Source organism: Gasterosteus aculeatus, chromosome 4 (assembly GCF_964276395.1).
Source record: "Gasterosteus aculeatus chromosome 4, fGasAcu3.hap1.1, whole genome shotgun sequence".
Classification (NCBI taxonomy): domain Eukaryota; kingdom Metazoa; phylum Chordata; class Actinopteri; order Perciformes; family Gasterosteidae; genus Gasterosteus; species Gasterosteus aculeatus.
This window is the reverse complement of record NC_135691.1, coordinates 1115179-1134553: the sequence shown is the minus strand read 5'-3', so window position 1 is coordinate 1134553 and position 19375 is coordinate 1115179. Positions and strand designations below refer to the sequence as shown.

Sequence of the window (19375 nt, the reverse complement as noted above, 5' to 3'; positions counted from 1 at the left end):
CATCTACAGCCTACTAGGAAGGACGAGGGAAAAGCACATTTAGTCTCCTCTGACGCCGCGTCAGGATGATGACGAGGTGATGGAGATGTGATCCATAGGATCGTTGGAGACACGGCAGGCCCGTGTGCATTCGGGACCGCCTCAATCGTAGAATAGATGAAGTACTGAGGGACTAGTTAATGCTCGTGTCTTACCAACAAAGACGCAGCCTGCAGGTGGAGGCGTCTTCCTCTCAGGAGGCAACAGGGAAACAAAGAAGCACACGTTGGGAACTTAAAAGAACTTTTATTCTTCCAATAATTACACATCCCATATTAGCTTCCTCTGGGGAATCCAGCAGCACGTTAACCTCCCATAACAAATATGTGCTCATTGCTTCGTATTGCTGGCGGTCGGCTGTTTATATTCTCTGCATCGCTTTGTTTTTCTGGTGCAGTTTCAAGTAATTAGTTCCCCCCTGCGAGCTGCCTAATGAGGCGTGGATATGTCGCAGGGCGGCGTGTGTGTGTGTGTGTGTGTGTGTGTGTGCGTGTGTGTGTGTGTGTGCGCGGGCAGGTTGTGCCAGTACAGGCGCTCGTTAAGTCGTCTCGACATGATTAAGCTGCTTTCGCCAGCACCGAGTTTGTCACCTGTCAGACACACAAATACACAGGAAGGAATGTGAGTGCGACAGAGAAACAAAACAGCAGAAAACGGTTTTTGCGTAGAAAGATTGAGGCGTAAAGGAGCGGAGGCGAGCTGTCGGCTGTCCGATGGTACGAAGGTATGAAACTGATATGTAGGAAAGGGTGGAGGTGCTTCCTGTCATTTACTTAATCCCTCCATCACACTCCTCGTCCTCTCCTCCGCTTTCACTGCCAGCCTCTTTCACTTAATTCTATGTCTCTGTCACTTAGAGCTACATATTTTTTGCATGTGCCGTTACTGTCTCGCTCCATCATTTCCTCCGGCCCGTCTCCGTTGTTCTGTCTCCTCTCTTCCCCCTTTTCACCCTCGCCGTGTGCCTCTGCCATCAAAACAAGATATCACAGCCAGACCCAACAGAAAGGAAATGGAAAATATATCAAAACGTAATTTTCAGATGTATGTAACCTGCCAGAAAATATCCAATCGTGAGTGTGAGAGGCTGCAGGACGGACTTTCCCGTGGAGAAAAGTGCATGTGCATTTATCGTATGTTTGAGGTAACAGACGTCAAATTAAGAGATGGCTCTTTGCTTGTGTTTCAGGCTGCTGAACGCCAACAAAATCAACTGTTTGAGAGTCAACACCTTCCAAGATCTGCAGAACCTGAACCTGCTGTCGCTGTACGACAACAAGCTGCAGAGCATCAGCAAAGGGCTGTTCGCCCCGCTGCGCTCCATCAAGACTCTGTGAGCGCGCTACAGAATCATCCACGCCACCGTTTACACAACTGGCACAAATTTACATCATTGATTAATGGTTTTGCAATGTTGGTGGAAGCTGCTCAGCTTCTAAAATTGGACGTGTTTCCCGTCGTATAAGAGAGGAGGAGGATTTTAATTTAAAAGGTTTCGGACAGCTAGAATATCACACCAATAGGACTGCACGGTTTACCGCGACGCTCCAGATAGACACATGCATCCACGTCGTTGTAATCCAGCAATGTGTGTCCTCTACTCCTTCCTTCTCTAAATGGCCTCCCTCCCTCCCTCCCTGTCTCCCTCTCTCCTGCTCTCAGCCATCTGGCCCAGAATCCCTTCATGTGCGACTGTCACCTCAAGTGGTTGGCTGACTACCTGTTCGACAACCCCATTGAGACCAGCGGGGCGCGCTGCAGCCACCCCAGAAGGCTGGCGAACAAGCGCATCAGCCAGGTGAAAGGCAAGAAGTTCCGGTGCACAGGTAGGAGACCAGTTCGCACACGCTAGTACAGACTTGTTGTCATGAAGGGTGCAAAGTGGATGACTTCCTTTTGATATGAGACAATTACAACACCAATTCACTGCATCCCGCAGCGGCTGCAGGAGTGTGTGTATGGCGCTTATTTGAATTGTGTGAGAGCGGTGGTGTTAAGAACATTACTAGTTGACGCGGCAGCATCAACGAGGATATCGGTGGTTTGTTTTATCAGGAGCATGAATGTGGGTCGGCGTGGCGCCCGGGGTGGAGAGGGAGGGCCGGGGGAACCGCGAGGTTGGGCGGTTTGAGCCCCGGCTGCTCCATGTCCCGTGTCCCCTGAGCGAGACACCTAGATCCTCATTACTCCATGGGTTGAAAATGTAACGTAAGTCGGTTGGATAACGGCGTCAGCTAAATGACCTGTAATGTAAAAATGTGATCCTAAAAGTAGAAACGAGAGAGTCTTCAGTGAAGAAGCGTCCGGTTACGTCCTCCTCGCTTGGTCCTCCCTGTCTGCAGTCTCATGTCTGTCCTTGCACCTCCTCTTCCGCTCTGGACCTTGAGGACATTTTTGCTACTGGTGGGCCATCCTGCCCCCCCTCCTGTGTGGATCTGCAGCTGTCTGTTGCCTCTCCTATCCCCCCCCCCCCCCCCTCCTCTATCCTCCCTCTGGCTGATTGGCGCAGCTCTCTGTTGCCCCACCTTCCTCCTGTGTTGGACCTGCATTCTGATTGGTTCGTGCAGCTGTCTCTTGTGCTTGATCTAACCATGTGGCCCCGCCTACTGTGGCATCACATGGTTCCGTCAAGCGCCAGGGACCGCCGAGCACACGCCCACCTGCCTCACCGACCCGACCACGCACCTTGGAGCAAGAGTCCTTTAGCGCCAAACACTGCTTGTGTGCGTCGATGTGAAGCTTCCGGTACTGTGGACGAGCGGCGAGACATTTGAACCTTCATAACCTCCCGTATCCATCGGGGGCGCTGAACCCCCCCTGCATACAAACTCTCCCTCATCTTCCCTCCTGTTGTTTTATGTAACAGTATTGATGTCAATTTGTCAATGAAAGGTTCAAAATGCTTGTTGATGTGCAGTGACACCACAGTGAAGATCAGACGCACTGAGTCTGACTGTCTAGCCAGAGGGGGGGGGGGGGGGGGGGGGGGGTCCGCTCTCACTGGGTGTCATTCCAATGTATTGTGCATGGGGGGGGGGGGGCGCGTTGGAGTGTTTGATAAAAAGCTGAATCATTTAAATCGTTGTGGTTTTCTGTGAGCTGTGAGCAGGAATCGAGGCCTTTCTAAACTAAATAGTTGTGATGCTGTGGGTTTTTTTGGGGATTCGTCTCAAATAGAGAGTAAAGAATAATGAAAGTAAGACATTTTGACTTTTATCTTCTCTCCTCATGTGGATAAATGTCCCGCTAGCGCTCGCTCGCCATGCTAGCTCCGGGTTCACGTTCGCAATCCCGTCTGTCTGGTCTGCCCTTACCTGCCCCCCCCCCCCCCCCACCCCCACCTCCCTCTAACAGCTGGAAGTGGCCCATGCCCCCTTAAATGATTTGCTCTCCTCCTTCCCCATCTTTCCTTGCTCCTTCCTTTCTGTGCGACGCGGCGTTTGGCAGCTCGCGGCTGACCAGCCAATCCTCCATATCGGTGGAAGAGCAGGAATCGATAACCTGAGTTCAACTCAAGGTCGTTCTCTGCGAATGAAGCCAAAAGGGGCTCCTGGTTCTAGAGCGGCGTCCAGCTGTGAAAGGTGTCTGCCAGGAGAGAGAACCCATAAGTCGTGTGTCGGCAGCCCAGTAGTTGATTGGCGAAAAAACAAAAATGTTCAAATGAAACAGAACAGATGCGCTTCCAAAGAGGAGAGAGCGGCGACGACCACAGAGAAAACTATGAATCGCGTTTGTGCTGCGCGATATAAACCAGCTGCGTTCCTCACTGGCGGCCATGAAGGTCTGCTCACGTAACATCTACATAAGCAGGTGGTGATCAGCCCTGTGCAACGTGTAGAGCATATTGAAATCAGGCCACATTCAGAGGTCAACATTAACAACAAGTGTCTTTCTCTCCTCCCCTCCATCTTCTCCTCTGTTGACTTCATCTGCCTGCTTCTCCTCCTCCTCCCCTTTCTACGTCGTCCCCTTGTGTGTCTTTCGGTTGGACCTTTCTCCCGTCCCGTCTCCTCTGCAGGTCAGGAGGACTACCGCAGCCGCCTGAGTGGCGACTGTTTCCAGGACCTCGTGTGTCCAGAGAAATGTCGCTGTGAGGGCACCGTGGTCGATTGCTCCAACCTCAAACTGACCCGCGTCCCTCCACACATCCCCGAACACACCACCGACCTGTAAGTCACACGGCTCCTTCCTCTGCCACACGCGTGTTGGATGTAATGCACGTGTGTTAAAGTCACACATGAGGAAATGTGTCAGGCTGCTTTAAGCTGATGCTCTGACATTCCGGTCACTTGGTCAGACGCATGCAAACAGCAAAAGGCCCGTGCACATTGAAACGTGCACATTGAAACGTGCACATTGAAACGTGCACATTGAAACGGGCACATTGAAACAGGCACATTGAAACGGGCACATTGAAACAGGCACATTGAAACGGGCACATTGAAACAGGCACATTGAAACGTGCACATCGAAACGTGCACATTCAAATGTGCACATCGAAACGTGCACATTCAAATGCTGGAATTCATGCAAGGAGCTGCACAGATGTGCGTATGCGATGCACGCGCAGACCACCGCCTTTCTCTCACAGCAGCATCTTTTCTTATTCGAGCTCCCAGACCGGATGCCACTCAACAGTCTTTTCCATCTCCCTCAAAGTCCCAAAGGAGCCATCATCATGTCTGGTGAAGGGTCTCCACTAGAATGCTGAACAGTCCCATGGATCACTCTTTTTACTGCTAGAAACAGAAAGGGAGTAACAGATAGGAAGAGGAACAACCTGATTGCAAGGAAGGTTAAAAAGCCTCCCGGTGTAGCGAATCTGAGAGTCTAAATGAACAAATTGGTATTATCCTGAGGATTCACCTGCTAGAAAAACCCATAATTCTGTTGATCTACAGAAGCCTAAAATCAAACCTCTGTGAAAAAGTCATCAAAAACGACCCGACTGATAATGGAAAAAATGATATCTGTCAAAGATAACATGAATATCAGCAACACAAGTTTCTGCTTAAATCCACTTGAATAATAATGTACTAATATTTCTAAATGTTCCACTGAGGATGCGTAGCTTCTGCTGTGGAGCTGCAGCACGAGGAAGATGCAGGATGACGCCTGTGGAGTTAGTTGTGTCTTTGGATAAAAATAATAATCTCAGCATTGCACCAAGATCCCAACTCTTCTCTCCTCCATCCTCGCTTCCTCCTTCTCTCCTCCATCCTCCCCTCCTCCTTCTCTCCTCCATCCTCGCTTCCTCCTTCTCTCCTCCATCCTCCCTTCCTCCTTCTCTTCTCCATTCTCCCTTCCTCCTTCTCTCCTCCATCCTCCCTTCCTCCTTCTCTCCTCCATCCTCCCTTCCTCCTTCTCTCCTCCATCCTCGCTTCCTCCTTCTCTCCTCCATCCTCCCTTCCTCCTTCTCTCCTCCATCCTCCCTTCCTCCTTCTCTCCTCCATCCTCCCTTCCTCCTTCTCTCCTCCATCCTCGCTTCCTCCTTCTCTCCTCCATCCTCGCTTCCTCCTTCTCTCCTCTTCTTTCCCCAGGATACTTCATGTCACAAATGTAACCTGTGTCCTTCATGGTTGGTCAGAGGGCAGATCAGAGTTTGTACTTTGTTGACTCCCCCTCTCTTTTTCTCGCCTTTTCCTTCCGAGCACAACCTTGTTATTGATGCCCCCCCCCCCCCCCCCCCCCCCCACACACACACACACACAGCCAGTGTGCAACCCGCCTTATCAGGGCGAATCCGAGGCTTTCATATTTTTTACTCTCTTTGACATCAACCTTTCACACTGACCTTGTGAGTGAATCAGTTTTAAGAACTATTTGCATTCAATACATTCTTACAGTTACATCAGCAGAGATATTTTATTTGATATTCTGTTGTTTTATCTGCACTCGGGTAATTTGCAATGTGTTGTTGGGCCTCATCCAGGTGGGTCGATCTCTAAACCTAAAGACCCCTGAGTCTCATTAGAAGCTGTCCCCTGCAGCTGAACTTTCACTCTTTTCCTCGATTTCTCTCACTCTGCCTCGTCCACACTCTCTCTCTCACACACAAGCATCCTTTTTCCGCTTTGTCCTTTTAGTAGAAAGTAGCTCGATAAAGCAGACGTGGAGCTTCCTGCCTCCCGAGCGCTTTTTCCCCTGGCTCAGGGCATTGTGGGCATTGATGACCGCATAGAAAAGATTCACTGCTCTTCTCCATCTTCTCCTCTCTTCTCTTCTAAAGTATGTTTAATTAAGGGTTCTGCAGCACGTCATACTTCAATGGTCACCAAAGGCCTCTTGACCTTCATGCTGTCTCTCCATCTCGTGTTGTTTTGTCTGGATGGTCCAGTTGGTTCCATGTTCCATAATTCATGTCCAACTAAATTCCTCCATCATTCTCCCTTCAGGCGGTTAAACGACAACGAGATTGCCGTCCTGGAGCCTGCTGGGATGTTTAAGAAGCTGCCAAACCTGAAGAAGATGTACGTATTCTTTTTGCATTCATTTATTCATTACTTCATGCATTTACTCACTCAATTCATTCGCTGAAAAGGAGGTCGACAATCTTGTTTTAATGGGAGAGGCTCTTTGTGAGTCGTTCCCTGTTGGATATATTGCTGACAGACGAATGAAGGAATCACAATTAAAAAAGGATGAAACTTTGTGCAGAACAGAGATGAAGTGGAGTGAAGAGAGAGAATGGAAAGGAAGGAAAGGAAGGAAGCACTAGATGAAAATAAGAGAAGAAGTGTGAGAAACCACTCAAGGAAAGAGGGAAGAAGTGAGAATTAGAGGCACATGAGTGAGGAAACGAAGAGGAATCAAGGAGAGGGATGGAGAGGAAGGACCGGTGGGTGCTAGAAAATATTAAATGGAAATAGAAGATGGGCCTTCGGTTCAGATTTACAGTCACTCCTTATCTACAACCTCCTCTCGGCTTGTGTGTGTGTGTGTGTGTGTGTGTGTGTGTGTGTGTCACAGGCAGATAGAGAAAGACAGAGGTTGATTTATTGGAGAGGAAATTGCTAACCATCTAGCAGTGTCACTGACGATATAGATTGGCCAACGCTCATTTCCATTTTCCTTCGTTCAGTTCCTTCCCTCGTTACTTCATCTCCTTGTCTCCTACCCTCTTATTTCCCTTATTCCTGCATCTGCTACTTTTCCTTTTGCTCTGATTCATCACATTTTATAACTGTCTGCCATCCACCTCTTTACCTCTCCTCCTCTCCTCTCCTTTCACCTCCTCTCATCTCCTCCTCTCCTCCTCTTCTCTCCTCTCATCTCCTCTCCTCCTCTCCTCTCCTCTCATCTCCTCCTCTCCTCCTCTCCTCTCCTCTCATCTCCTCTCCTTTCACCTCCTCTCATTTCCTCTCCTCCTCTCATCTCCTCTCATCTCCTCCTCTCCTCTCCGCTCATCTCCTCTCCTTTCATCCTCTCTCCTCTCATCTCATCCTCTCCTCCTCTCCTCTCCTCTCCTCCTCTCATCTCCTCGCCTCCTCTCCTCCTCTCCTCTCCTTTCACCTCCTCTCCTCTTCTCTTCTTTCATTTCGTCTCCTCTCATCTCCTCCTCTCCTCCTCTCCTCTTCTCTCCTTTCAACTCCTCTCCTCTCTTTTCACCTCCTCTCCTCTCATCTCCGCTCCTCCTCTCCTCTCCTCTCAACTCCTCTCCTCTCTTTTCACCTCCTCTCCTCTCATCTCCTCCTCTCCTCCTCTCCTCTTCTCTCCTCTCAACTCCTCTCCTCTCTTTTCACCTCCTCTCCTCCTCTCCTCTCCTCTCCTCTCTCCTCTCTTTTCACCTCCTCTCCTCTCTTTTCACCTCCTCTCCTCTCATCTCCTCCTCTCCTCCTCTCCTCTTCTCTCCTCTCAACTCCTCTCCTCTCTTTTCACCTCCTCTCCTCCTCTCCTCTCCTCTCCTCTCTCCTCTCTTTTCACCTCCTCTCCTCTCTTTTCACCTCCTCTCCTCTCCTCTCAACTCCTCTCCTCTCTTTTCACCTCCTCTCCTCCTCTCCTCTCCTCTCTCCTCTCTTTTCACCTCCTCTCCTCTCTTTTCACCTCCTCTCCTCTCATCTCCGCTCCTCCTCTCCTCTCCTCTCAACTCCTCTCCTCTCTTTTCACCTCCTCTCCTCCTCTCCTCTCCTCTCTCCTCTCTTTTCACCTCCTCTCCTTTCATCTCCTTTCACCTCCTCTCCTCTCAGCTTGCATGAAGAGGAAACACAAAGCTATGAATGAAGCTACAGTGCTGAAAGCCATCGGACCAACTTATTGTCTCTGTGGCCAAATGCTCCCTTTTCATTTAAATTCTTCTCATCATGTGAGAGAAACTCGTCTCATGTTCCGTGTGTGTGTGTGTGTGTGTGTGTGTGTGTGTGCGCTTTGTAGTGTTGCAGTGATGAGTCTGAGCTGTTATCTCTCTTGTACAAGATGAGGATATTAAGAGTTTACATTTATTAGTTGAAGCTACATGATTGATTATTGCAATTAAACTGGGAACATTGTGTCTCTGTGTGTGTGTGTGTGTGTGTGTGTGTGTGCGCATACAAGCACATCACATGTGTCTGCGTGCTGTTACCCTGCACCTAGTTGTCCTGCTAGTATTGTAGTTAAATCAAAAATAATTCAACGTCTATTTCTTTGTCCTTCCTCCAGAAACTTAAGCAACAACAAGCTGAGGGACGTGCGTGACGGTGCCTTTGACGGAGCGGCGGGCGTTTTGGAGCTGCTGCTGACGGGGAACAAGCTAACAGGACTGCAGGGACGCATGTTTAGAGGCCTCAGTGGCCTGAAGACGCTGTGAGTCTGATGTGTGTTTGTGTGTCCTGGTTGGGACTGAACAGAGTCTCCCACCATAAATAAGCTATGAAATCATGAGCTAATGTTGTCTGTGGATGCTATATATATATAAATATATGTGTACATGCCGACTAATGACTCTCTGGCATCATGGCTGTCTCTGTATTATGTTAAGCGGCTCCAGTAATAGCCTCGGTAACGACGTTAGCCCGGCCCGCAGATAGCTGATGCTAACTAACTCAGTTAGCCTGGTCCCACATGGCCGCATGTCAGGAGCTAATGTCAAAACGTAGACTCTGGCTTTACCGCTGCTTTCTGTCATTACAGCTGGTGCTCTTACATCCTCTTGCCCTCTTCTCATCCACATGAAGCATTTTGAATTCTTTATCCAACTAAAAAGACAAACGGTTTCATTAGCCTGCGATAGCGATGAGATGGGAACACGAGACTCCAGAGTTTGTGCTGTAATCTTCTTTCGGGTACAGTCAAGTTTACTAAGCTCGGTTTACTGGCGCGTGTGTTCCCAGAATGCTGCGCAGCAACCAGCTGAGCTGCATCGACAACGGCACCTTCACGGGCCTGAGCTCTGTGCGTCTGCTCTCGCTGTACGACAACCGCATCAGCAGCATCGCGCCGGGAGCCTTCTCCACCATGCACTCCCTGTCCACCATGTGAGTGACCCCCGGCGACCCCGCTCCCTCCCCTTCCCTTTCCTCCATCAGCGCGCCGCTTTGGGAGTTATCCACCACGCAGCGCGCACACGCACACACACACACACACACATACATCTGCACACATGTTGCTCTCCGGACCCTGTTCTAATCACAGATTCTCTCCATCATTATCGACGAAACTGGTCTCGATCTAAGAACATTATCAAATCTAAATAAATCTCAGCATCTGCACACACACACACACACACACACACACACACACACACAAGAGCATCTGCGGTTGTTTTTTAATCTTCTTGAAGATGGAAAAACACCTGCTGCGATGACTTCATGGGTGGCTGTGTGTTTCTGGCGTGTAAGCGTGTGTGCAGGTTACATGCTTTGATTCGTGTGAAGGTGACGCGCACAAACGTACAGAAACGACGGCCATGAAGGAACTTTCACGTTTTCTTGTTGTAAATAATAGATTTCTTTCATCTTTATAAAACATTACATGTGGATTCTTTTATAGTTTTTTTTAGACGTACCGAGTAAAACCTAAAAAAAGCTTTTCTTCTTCTGCCTTTTGTTCTTTCTCCGTGTCCTGCTGTGCACCTGCCACCTTCCATCCAAACTCCTACTGGGAGGAGAGAGAGGAAATGGGGACACGGGAGAGGAGGGAGGATGGAGGGAGGATGGTGGATGGATAAAGGGTGGATAAAGGGTGGAGGGATGGTAGCTGGAGGGTGGATGGAGGATGGAGGGAGGATGGTGGATGGATGGAGGGTGGATAAAGGGTGGAGGGATGGTAGCTGGAGGGTGGATGGAGGGAGGATGGTGGATGGATGGAGGGTGGATAAAGGGTGGAGGGATGGGTGGAGGGATGGTAGCTTGAGGGTGGAGGGAGGATGGTGGATGGATGGTGGATGGATGGAGGGTGGAGGCTGGATGGAGGATGGATGGAGGATGGAGGGAGGATGGAAAGTGGATGGAGGGTGGATAAAGGGTGGAGGGATGGTAGATGGAGGGTGGATGGAGGCTGGATGGAGGCTGGATGGAGGATGGAGGGTGGATAAAGGGTGGAGGGTGGGCGGAGGCTGGATGGAGGGTGGAGGGTGTCAGCATCGTTACGTAAACCCAGCTTTGCTCAGCGGGCTGTTGGTGATTTTTGTGTCGTGATGATTTTTCTTTCTTTCTCGCAGTACTTGATCGTTAATGCAACACAATCACTGTGTTATTTCCACCGTTCTGTTCATTTCCTTATCTCGTCTCTGTTTTCTCCTCTTCCTGCGTTTGTCGTGCATTGTTTCCCAGTAGTTTACCCGTTTAATTAAAAGATTAACACGTTGTTTTAGCGTGCCAGGCGGTGAAGGTCCATTCATTACAACAGCGCGTCTGCAGCAGAACACCATTAAAAACAGCAACATTCAGGAGAAACAGCCACTCGTCACCATCATCATTAAAAAGATTTCTCTTACGATTGTGTCACAAAGGTTTTTCTTTTATATGTTCAGTCAATAAGTGAAAGTACATTCATATACCTTCTAAAGTACTCGTCATTGTCAACAATATTGAATGTAAAGCAGAATAAAATGAGCCGGTATGTGCTGCTGAGGCCTTTCGGGCCCCCATTGAGCCTCAGCATAAATATTACATGAGCTGTGTCACAGAAGCAACACGATGCAATGAAAGGTGATCAGGAATGGATCAAATGCACCGATGACCTTTTATCTTTCCCTTTTTCACAACGTTTTTCCTTTCCATTCTCCTTCTCTCTGAATAAAATCACCTGATGACCTTTTCTTCTTCCTTCCCCTTTGTTCCACACCTATTCATTTCACTCATTGTCGTTTATTTTAGCCGGTGAGCCCGTTAAAGAGGCTTTCCCCCTCCCTGTCTTTGTGCCTGTCCCTCCTTGTTGCCGTAGTAACCTCCTGTCCAACCCGTACGTGTGCGATTGCCACCTGGCCTGGCTGGGCCAGTGGCTGAAGAAGACGAGGGTGGTCAGTGGAAACCCTCGCTGTCAGAAGCCGGCCTTCCTGAAGGAGATCCCCATCCAGGACGTGGCCTCGCCGGACTTCACGTGCGACGGTGAGCCGATCCTCCTGCAATGAACGACGTTACAGGAACAGCTGGAGATGCGCAGCATCGGTCCGCTCCGTGTGAGGGAACGCGGAGGAGGTTGTTTTATGCCCGGCGATGGCGCACAACTTTTAGCTGTTAACTGTCGGGAAGCACCAGTTCCCTAGAAAATGCCATTTCAATTATTACAATAAGTGGCCTTACTCCCCAAAGAGAGCCTTTTTTCTCCCAGCAAACTCACCCTTACATCAATGAAATCTTCTGAAAGGGGATTTTTGTGGAGTTTGACTCTTTTTGTGTCAAACTTTCCTTACACGCACACACACGTAGAGTCGCGGGGTGTTGTGAGGACACAGTGACGGTAGCCGCCGGGACACCGCGGATGACATCAGCCTGTGGTTTCCACGGTGACGGTGCTGTTACCACCGCGATGGCTGATTACTGCAACGTATGGTTTGGTTTTTGGCGCTCGAATGGCGCCGCAGACAAAAGTGCGGTCTGGCTCCGCTGTCGATTACCTCTTTGTTTCTTTTCCTCCCTCTTTCTTTCTTAATGGCTTTACACTTTAAACTATTTCAATCTCCTCTTGTCCCAGCGCCCATCTCCCTCATGAGCTCCTGGAGATTTATTACACTTTTCTAATTTCCTGCAGCCGTGCAGCATCCACTGAAAACGAGTATGGAAAGTAGTTGGCCTGTTCGGCCGGGAAACCGTGGGATGATATCAGATCTTAATATTCATTCTCTCATCTCAAACACACACTCATCTACCTTCAAACGCACTGAGCTGCACAGACATAGATGTGAACGCGTGATAGCGCGCTGGAGCCGGTTACATTAAGTGTGTGATGAGAATCCCTTTTCTAGGAGTGGGACCCGGTGCCGACGCATCCCTGCACCACCAACGTCAAACGAATCATCCGTTGGCTCAACGCCTCTGGACCCCTCAGCATCCCTCTGTTCCTGAGGTCCTACGTCGTTGTCCCTCGTCCTCTCTGACTCATGTCCCGCTCTGTGCCCCCCCCACCTCGCCCCCCCTTCAGGTGCAGAGGATAACGGTTGCCTTCCTTCGTCCGGCTGTCCGGACGTCTGCACGTGCACAGACGGCGTGGTGCGATGCAGCAACAGGGGTCTGCACTCTCTGCCCAGAGGCGTCCCCAAGGACACCACGGAGCTGTGAGTCCCGCGCGCACAAAGACGCACAAACGCAAGGGACACACGCCGAGGGAATGAGAGCAACGCACACAGCTTTACCATAACGTTCACTAGAGAGAAAAGGAAAGCGTTTCCGGTTATCGAAGTATTACTTATGTATTTGCCAGCTGCTACGTGGTGTGTAATGAAGACCGGTAAAGGAAATGTCTAATACAAAGTCATTGTTAGAAGTGCTATGAGAGTAAAACTCTGTTTAATAGAGATTAGGACATTTGGGACAAAGTGGGAACGCAACCTGTCGTAGGGGAGGAGAGTCGCAGGAAGCCCTCAGGCTGTGAAATAGGTCGGCTCCGCGGGGTCAATAGCAGTGATTAGGTATCGATCAGGCTGAAGAAGACACTCCATCATACTGTCCACATGACCTACTTCTGACCCGAGAGAGACGGGAGCTAATGGATCATAAAAGTTCACCCACACAGGCATCCGTGAGGGGAGGTTGTATGTCTGCACGCTTGGTTGCTGGGGATGATTAGCTTAGCTTAGCATGAAGACTGGCTGGCCCGGCTCTGCAACTGTAACGCAGGTTGTGGTTTTACACAAAAAAGTATTTTATCTTTTACCAACAGCAGAGTTCACTGTGATGTTGCCAGGCAACCAGGGCGGGAGGGAATAAACTTTTGTTTTTTAACGGCTGCTGGTTTGTCTTTACGCTAAATGATATCGATTGTGTTCTCATCTGACCTTTTAGTTTATTCGTTTCACTCTTAAATGTGTAGCTTATCACGTTCACAGAGTGCACATCACCACGATTCACTTCTCCTTTTTTACCTTCGCCGCTCTATATTAAAATGTTCTCGCCCCGCAGGACTTTATCTGAGTATTAATATACAGTATATATATACATATATAGAGATTTATATATTTAATAGATTGAACATGAACTCTGCTGCTTTCCCTGCAGATACCTGGAGGGTAATATGCTGGCGTCTGTGCCCAAGGAGCTGGCAGGTCTGAGGCAGCTGTCGTTGGTGTAAGAGCCTCTCGGATAACCTTGAATACACACATCTGCAAGCGGACACTTTGCATCTGTTTGTGCATTTGTGCGTGTGTGTGCACTGAATCCTTGTATCTGCACAGGGACCTGAGCAACAACAGCATCAGCATATTGGCCCCCTTCACCTTCAGCAACATGACTCAACTAGCCACACTGTGAGTTACCATGGCAACGCCACCCGTCCCACCCATCCACGCATGGGTTCAGGGTTAAGAAACACAAGATAAATAGATGTTTTCTCCTCTTAACTTTGATTAATCTGCCTTCTCGGCCTCTTTCTCCATATTTTCTTTTCCCATTTCTCGTCTTCATCTTTTCTTATCCTCATTTTTCCAATTCTGTCCTAATTTGACCCTGAATATCACTCTTCTCCCTGTTGGTTTTTTTCTCGCCTCACTCTCATTTCAAGCATTTTGTGTATTTTCTCTTTGACTCGTTTCTCGTTCATCTCTTTGCTAACGTGTGGCAAATTACTTTCTACCTTCCTATTCTTTTCACAATCGTCCTTTTGCTTCTCCGCTACTCACCGGTTGTGTCTGTTGAATTACAATATAAATTCCCTTCAGCACCTCGCTGCCACTCTGCCGTGCTAACGTGTCTATTATAGCAGATTTGTCTCCTATTTTTTTCTTTCATTCTTTATTTTCTCTAACTTCAATTTACATAAATTTTGGTGATTTTTTTAGGGAAAGTATATGGATTTTTTCCAGCTACGCCCATTGTTATATTTCTGCACAGGCCTCTGTTAGCTTCCTCTGTTACTGTTAGCTTAGCATCAGTGGATGCTTGTTTAACGCCCAAGCACAGAGAGAAGTATAATTATCCCATAACCATGCAGGGATTAATCGATGGGTCGATAGGTCATTACGATGATCGGCACTGAGGACTCATGAGAGACTCACGATGCTCATGATGTTCCAGGCTGCTGCTGCTTTAAGGATAAAGCATCATCACGTGGTAGAACTAAGAAACCTAAAACGCATCCGACCGTATTACTCATTTCCCTTTGTTATTAGCAAACTGTGTGTTTTATTAGTCCTTCTAGAAGAGAGAGAAGAACCTTCATGTGCCGTGGGAGCATCGTCCTGTTTGTCGTGACCTTCATGTTTATTTGCCCCTTGTTGAAGCTTCAGTGGCTTCAACAAGGGGCGCTTCAGCGCTTTGACATCTCAGATGTGCCGCGTCATCTCTCGTGCTTCCCTCTTCTGTATCTCCACACTCATCTTAAGTAATCGGGATGGATTCTCAAAGACGAGGACAACCTCACCTGAAACGAGCAAAGACAAGATGATGATATCGCTGTCAGTCACAAAGTGTGTGTGTGTGTGTGTGTGTGTGTGACCTCGTTGGTGTCCTCTGTCCTCCAGCATCCTGAGTTACAACCAGATCCGCTGCATCCCGGTCCACGCCTTCGACGGGCTCAAGTCCCTGCGCCTGCTGTGAGTAGCTTCATCTCCACGTGGACTCAACATGCGACGCTCAGCCTGCCAATCAAATCGCTCCCCCGGGTTCCAGTAACAAGACCCACCTACAGAAAAAGTCTCTGCCCCCCGAAAGAGAGAAAAGTGACAATCTCTCTTTACCCCTCCCTCCCTCTCTCTCTCTCTCTCTCTCCCTCTCCCTCTCCCTCTCTCCCTCTCTCCCTCTCTCCCTCTCTCTCTCTCTCTCTCTCTCTCTCTCTCTCTCTCTCTCTCGCTCCACCCAACGTCCTGTTTGATGAATCGACCTTCAGCCTCTGTTTCTCTCAGTCATCCATCTGGTGTCCACCCTCGTCTCGCAAACTCGCACGCGCACAAAGAATGTTTCTGTCTGACCCTCACACAGACACACACACACACACACACACACACACACACACACACACACACACACACACAGTGCTCAATGACGGCAGAGTTACTGGCAGTGTGGTTTTAATTGTAAGTTAACAGGGCAGCTGCACGTCACTGCAGCGATGCGAGAACTTGAATCCCCGTCGGTCAGAATGTCGGTGGCAGCAGGAAGTCAGCCTCGCCCCGACGCACCGATGACTGGAGAGACTTTGACTGTGTTCTCCGTAGTGAGACTCCGTGGGAGGTCAGACTCGTGTGTGTCCTTTTCCCCCCCGGACATCGACGAGAGCTTTGAGAACTTTAGGCGTCACTTCTTTTGTTTTCCTTCCTGTCGTTTCGGTCGGCGCCGCCGTCGGGACCGATCCCTCAAGCAACGCGCCGCTGTCGATTCCTCATTACCCACAAACCCCTCTGGGCCGGCCTTTGCGCGGTCAGATGCACGTGTGAACGCACGACGTGATGCAGACAGACACAAAGGTCGGGCTCTGTGCTACACACTGAGCCCGACATGCGCTGAATTATGCACACAAAAGACACACACCCTTTTCCAGTAGTGTTGTTTTGATGGCCGTCTCCTGCTGCAGCCCTTTGCTCCGATGCAATGTAACGTGTATCCGGCAGGCAACACAACGGACACACACACACACACACACACAGTCTGCAGGCTGAGCCCCTGGAGACGAAAGTCTGGAACACACATCGGGACACGTAGACTCACACGCGCACAAACACGCACAGAAAAACCCCCAAAGGCAGAAAAGAGAAATGAGCACGCTCACACCGATACACATCACAGCCTGCAGTTTGTCCCCTTGACACACACACACACACACACACACACAGACAGACACACACACACACACACCGGCGCCATACTCGGCCCGATGACCACATGAGAGCATATTTTCCACAAGCGATGAAAATAAGCTTTCTGTTTATTTAGTGTTATTTTTTTCATAAATATTTTATTTATTTTCCATTATCGAAGCGGCTGATGGCGAGTCCGCCGCTGGGGAACCACAAACGATTTAAATAATTTAGCGTGCAGCTAGTCGGCGCTGGAGCGCTTAGTCTGCAGCCCGGCTGTCAGCTCCACTCCGCCTGAGATGATGGAGACAAAGCAGCGTGTTTGTTGGGACGTCGGTTGTAAGAGAGAGCCGTGAGTTAAAGAGCGGCCAGTCGATGCCGGCGCCGGCGAAGTAACGAGAAAGAGGAGCGTGACCTCAAGTCGCTGGTCAAAGTCATTCCTCAAAAGAAACCCGACACAAGTGTTGAATATTCTCTCCTGCAGAACTCTCCATGGCAACGACCTTTCAACCGTACCGGAAGGAGCTTTCAACCACCTCACCGCTCTGTCCCACCTGTAAGTGCACCACCCCCGCCGCCGCCGCCACCGCCGCCGCCGCCGGCTACCCGTTTGTGTGCGGAAGGCCGTCGGATGCTTCGCTTCTCACTTTTCCGCCGTGTGTTTGCAGGGCTCTCGGCGCCAACCCGCTCTACTGTAACTGCGAGCTGCGCTGGCTGTCTCAGTGGGTCAAGGCTGGCTTCAAGGAGCCCGGTACGACGGAGAACGTTCACGCCGCCGCCGCGTCTCACGCGAGGACGTGAGCACGTGTCGCTGACGTGTCGAGGTGTGTTCTGTGTGTTTTTTTGCAGGAATCGCTCGTTGCTCCGGGCCGCCTGACATGGCCGACCGGCTGCTGCTCACCACGCCGCTCAACCGCTTTCAGTGTAAAGGTGCGTAGCGTCCTCGTCAGCACGCACCCCTCACTCGTTATTCCAGCCTCAGATACTCGCATGACTGAAGGCTCCCACATGTGTGTAGAGAATTTCTACGACCTTCTTCTGAGCACATTGGAAATGTGGATCTTGTCCTCATGTCCTTGTCCTCAATCAAACGCTCCTCCTGCTGGAGGACAGACACATCGCTTCAGTGGAGTCTGGGACGGAGACTTTCAGCACATAACAGCCGCCCCCCCCCCCCCCCTCAACTCACCTCTGCTTTCTGCCTCAGGTCCAGTAGACGTCAGCCTGATGTCAAAGTGCGCCCCCTGCCTCGCACTTCCCTGCCTAAACAACGGCACCTGTGTGGCGGAAGCAGCTGGCTCGTACCGCTGCACCTGTCCGTATGGATTCAAGGTGGGACACGGCCTCAGACACCTCCAGAGGATCAGGGTGATCGGCTCGCACGCACAGAGCATCTGATCAATAGGCTGATGACGGCAGCCGGCTGCTGGAAGCTGTTGATCTAAAGACCCACGGCGTGATAATTGCGTCAGGAAACGCATGCGGATCCGCTCGTGAGGCGGCCATTTGCATTTAACGCCCGTGTGTGTGTGTGTGTGTGTGTGTGCGCGTAATATATGCGTGTCCATGTGTGTGTGTGTGTGTCTAAAGACATTCTTATCGTCTCGCGTGCGCGCACACACACCTCGCGCTCTCACAGGCGCACAAAGCTTTAGTCGCGCTTTTAATTAAAACATCCCTCTCCAAGGTCACAGACTGCGTGCGCGCGCACGTGCTCGTGCATGTTCACCCGCGTCCTCTCCTGTCCGTGTCCACCGGGACGGCGTTCATTAAAGCGTGTGAGTGGAAGCGGAGGAGGAGCAGCAGAGAACAAAGCGAGAAGTCCGAGGAGGTCTCCAGGTGGATCCAGGGAGGGAGAGCTCAGCAGCTAATGGTCGCTCACTGCTCGCAGAAGTGACCTTGTTCAAACAGGGACATGTCCTCTCGAAAGGGAAACATCCAAATGTCCAAATGTCAATCATTTCATCGGCGTCCTCTCCGTCAGGGTCAACGCTGTGAGACGCCCATCAACGCCTGCGTTAGCTTCCCCTGCTCGCACGGAGGAACCTGCCACGTCCCGCCTGGCAACGAAGACCAGTTCAGGTACTCAGCTGAGCCTGTGGTGTGTGTGTGTGTGTCTGTGTGTGTGTGTGTGTGTGTGTGTGTGTGTGTGTCTGTGTGTGTGTGTGTGTGTGTGTGTGTGTGTGTGTCTGTGTGTGTCTGTGTGTGTGTGTGTGCGCGCTCAGATCACCATCTAATGCACGTTGTGTGTGTGTGTGCAGCTGTGTGTGTCCTCCAGGTTACGAGGGCCAACGTTGTGAGATGAACCCGGACGACTGTGAAGACAACGACTGTGAGAACAACTCCACCTGCATCGACGGTGTCAACAACTACACCTGCGTCTGCCCCCCCAACTACACAGGTACCCCCCCCCCCTACTGCACACACACACACACACACAATCACATCTTCACTTCCCTGGAGGGTCAGTTAGTAGCCGCGCTGACCTGGAACGTCTCGGGTTTAACGTGTCCTCGTGTCCTCTGAAACGCACACAGATGTACGTTGTCTCTGCGTCCTCAGGTGACCTGTGTGACGAGGTGGTTGATTCTTGCCTCCGTGGTTTCGACCCCTGTCAGCACGACTCAAAGTGTGTCCACGTTGGCCGCGCTTACAGGTGAGTGACAGCTCCGCCAGGGGGTCAGCACTCGCCGGGGTCAGAGGTCACATGGCAGAAAGTGACGGGAGCAGCGAGTCAAAATGTTAAAAGCTGACTTTTTCATCGCACACACACAGACACACACTGCGGGCTGTTGGAGGCTTTGTCGACTGTCACACTATCAATCCCTCGACTTGTATTTGCATGTCTATCAGATGTGCTGCACTTTTTCCCTCATTACTGTATTTTCAGTCGCACAAATAGTGCTCCTCCAACTGTGGATGTTTTCTTCTGTTGATGCATTCAAGCAGCTTTTAGCTTTCCGTAACCGTGGC

General features: G+C 50.3%; 1 protein-coding gene across 4 annotated transcripts in view; it reads left to right on the top strand.

The window, feature by feature from the left end:
* Positions 1-19375, top strand: part of slit3 (slit homolog 3 (Drosophila)) — a 148405-nt gene that overhangs the window by 118183 nt on the left and 10847 nt on the right. For all 4 annotated transcript variants that reach the window (XM_078101703.1, XM_078101705.1, XM_078101704.1 and 1 more), the window contains 18 exons: positions 1229-1372; positions 1702-1865; positions 4058-4208; positions 6435-6509; positions 8677-8820; positions 9348-9491; positions 11401-11564; positions 12598-12730; positions 13671-13739; positions 13847-13918; positions 15131-15202; positions 16887-16958; positions 17071-17153; positions 17252-17332; positions 17610-17734; positions 18387-18484; positions 18664-18803; positions 18965-19058. In XM_078101703.1, coding sequence (XP_077957829.1) covers positions 1229-1372; positions 1702-1865; positions 4058-4208; positions 6435-6509; positions 8677-8820; positions 9348-9491; positions 11401-11564; positions 12598-12730; positions 13671-13739; positions 13847-13918; positions 15131-15202; positions 16887-16958; positions 17071-17153; positions 17252-17332; positions 17610-17734; positions 18387-18484; positions 18664-18803; positions 18965-19058 — 2025 coding nt within the window. The remainder of the gene's footprint in view (positions 1-1228; positions 1373-1701; positions 1866-4057; positions 4209-6434; positions 6510-8676; positions 8821-9347; positions 9492-11400; positions 11565-12597; positions 12731-13670; positions 13740-13846; positions 13919-15130; positions 15203-16886; positions 16959-17070; positions 17154-17251; positions 17333-17609; positions 17735-18386; positions 18485-18663; positions 18804-18964; positions 19059-19375) is intronic.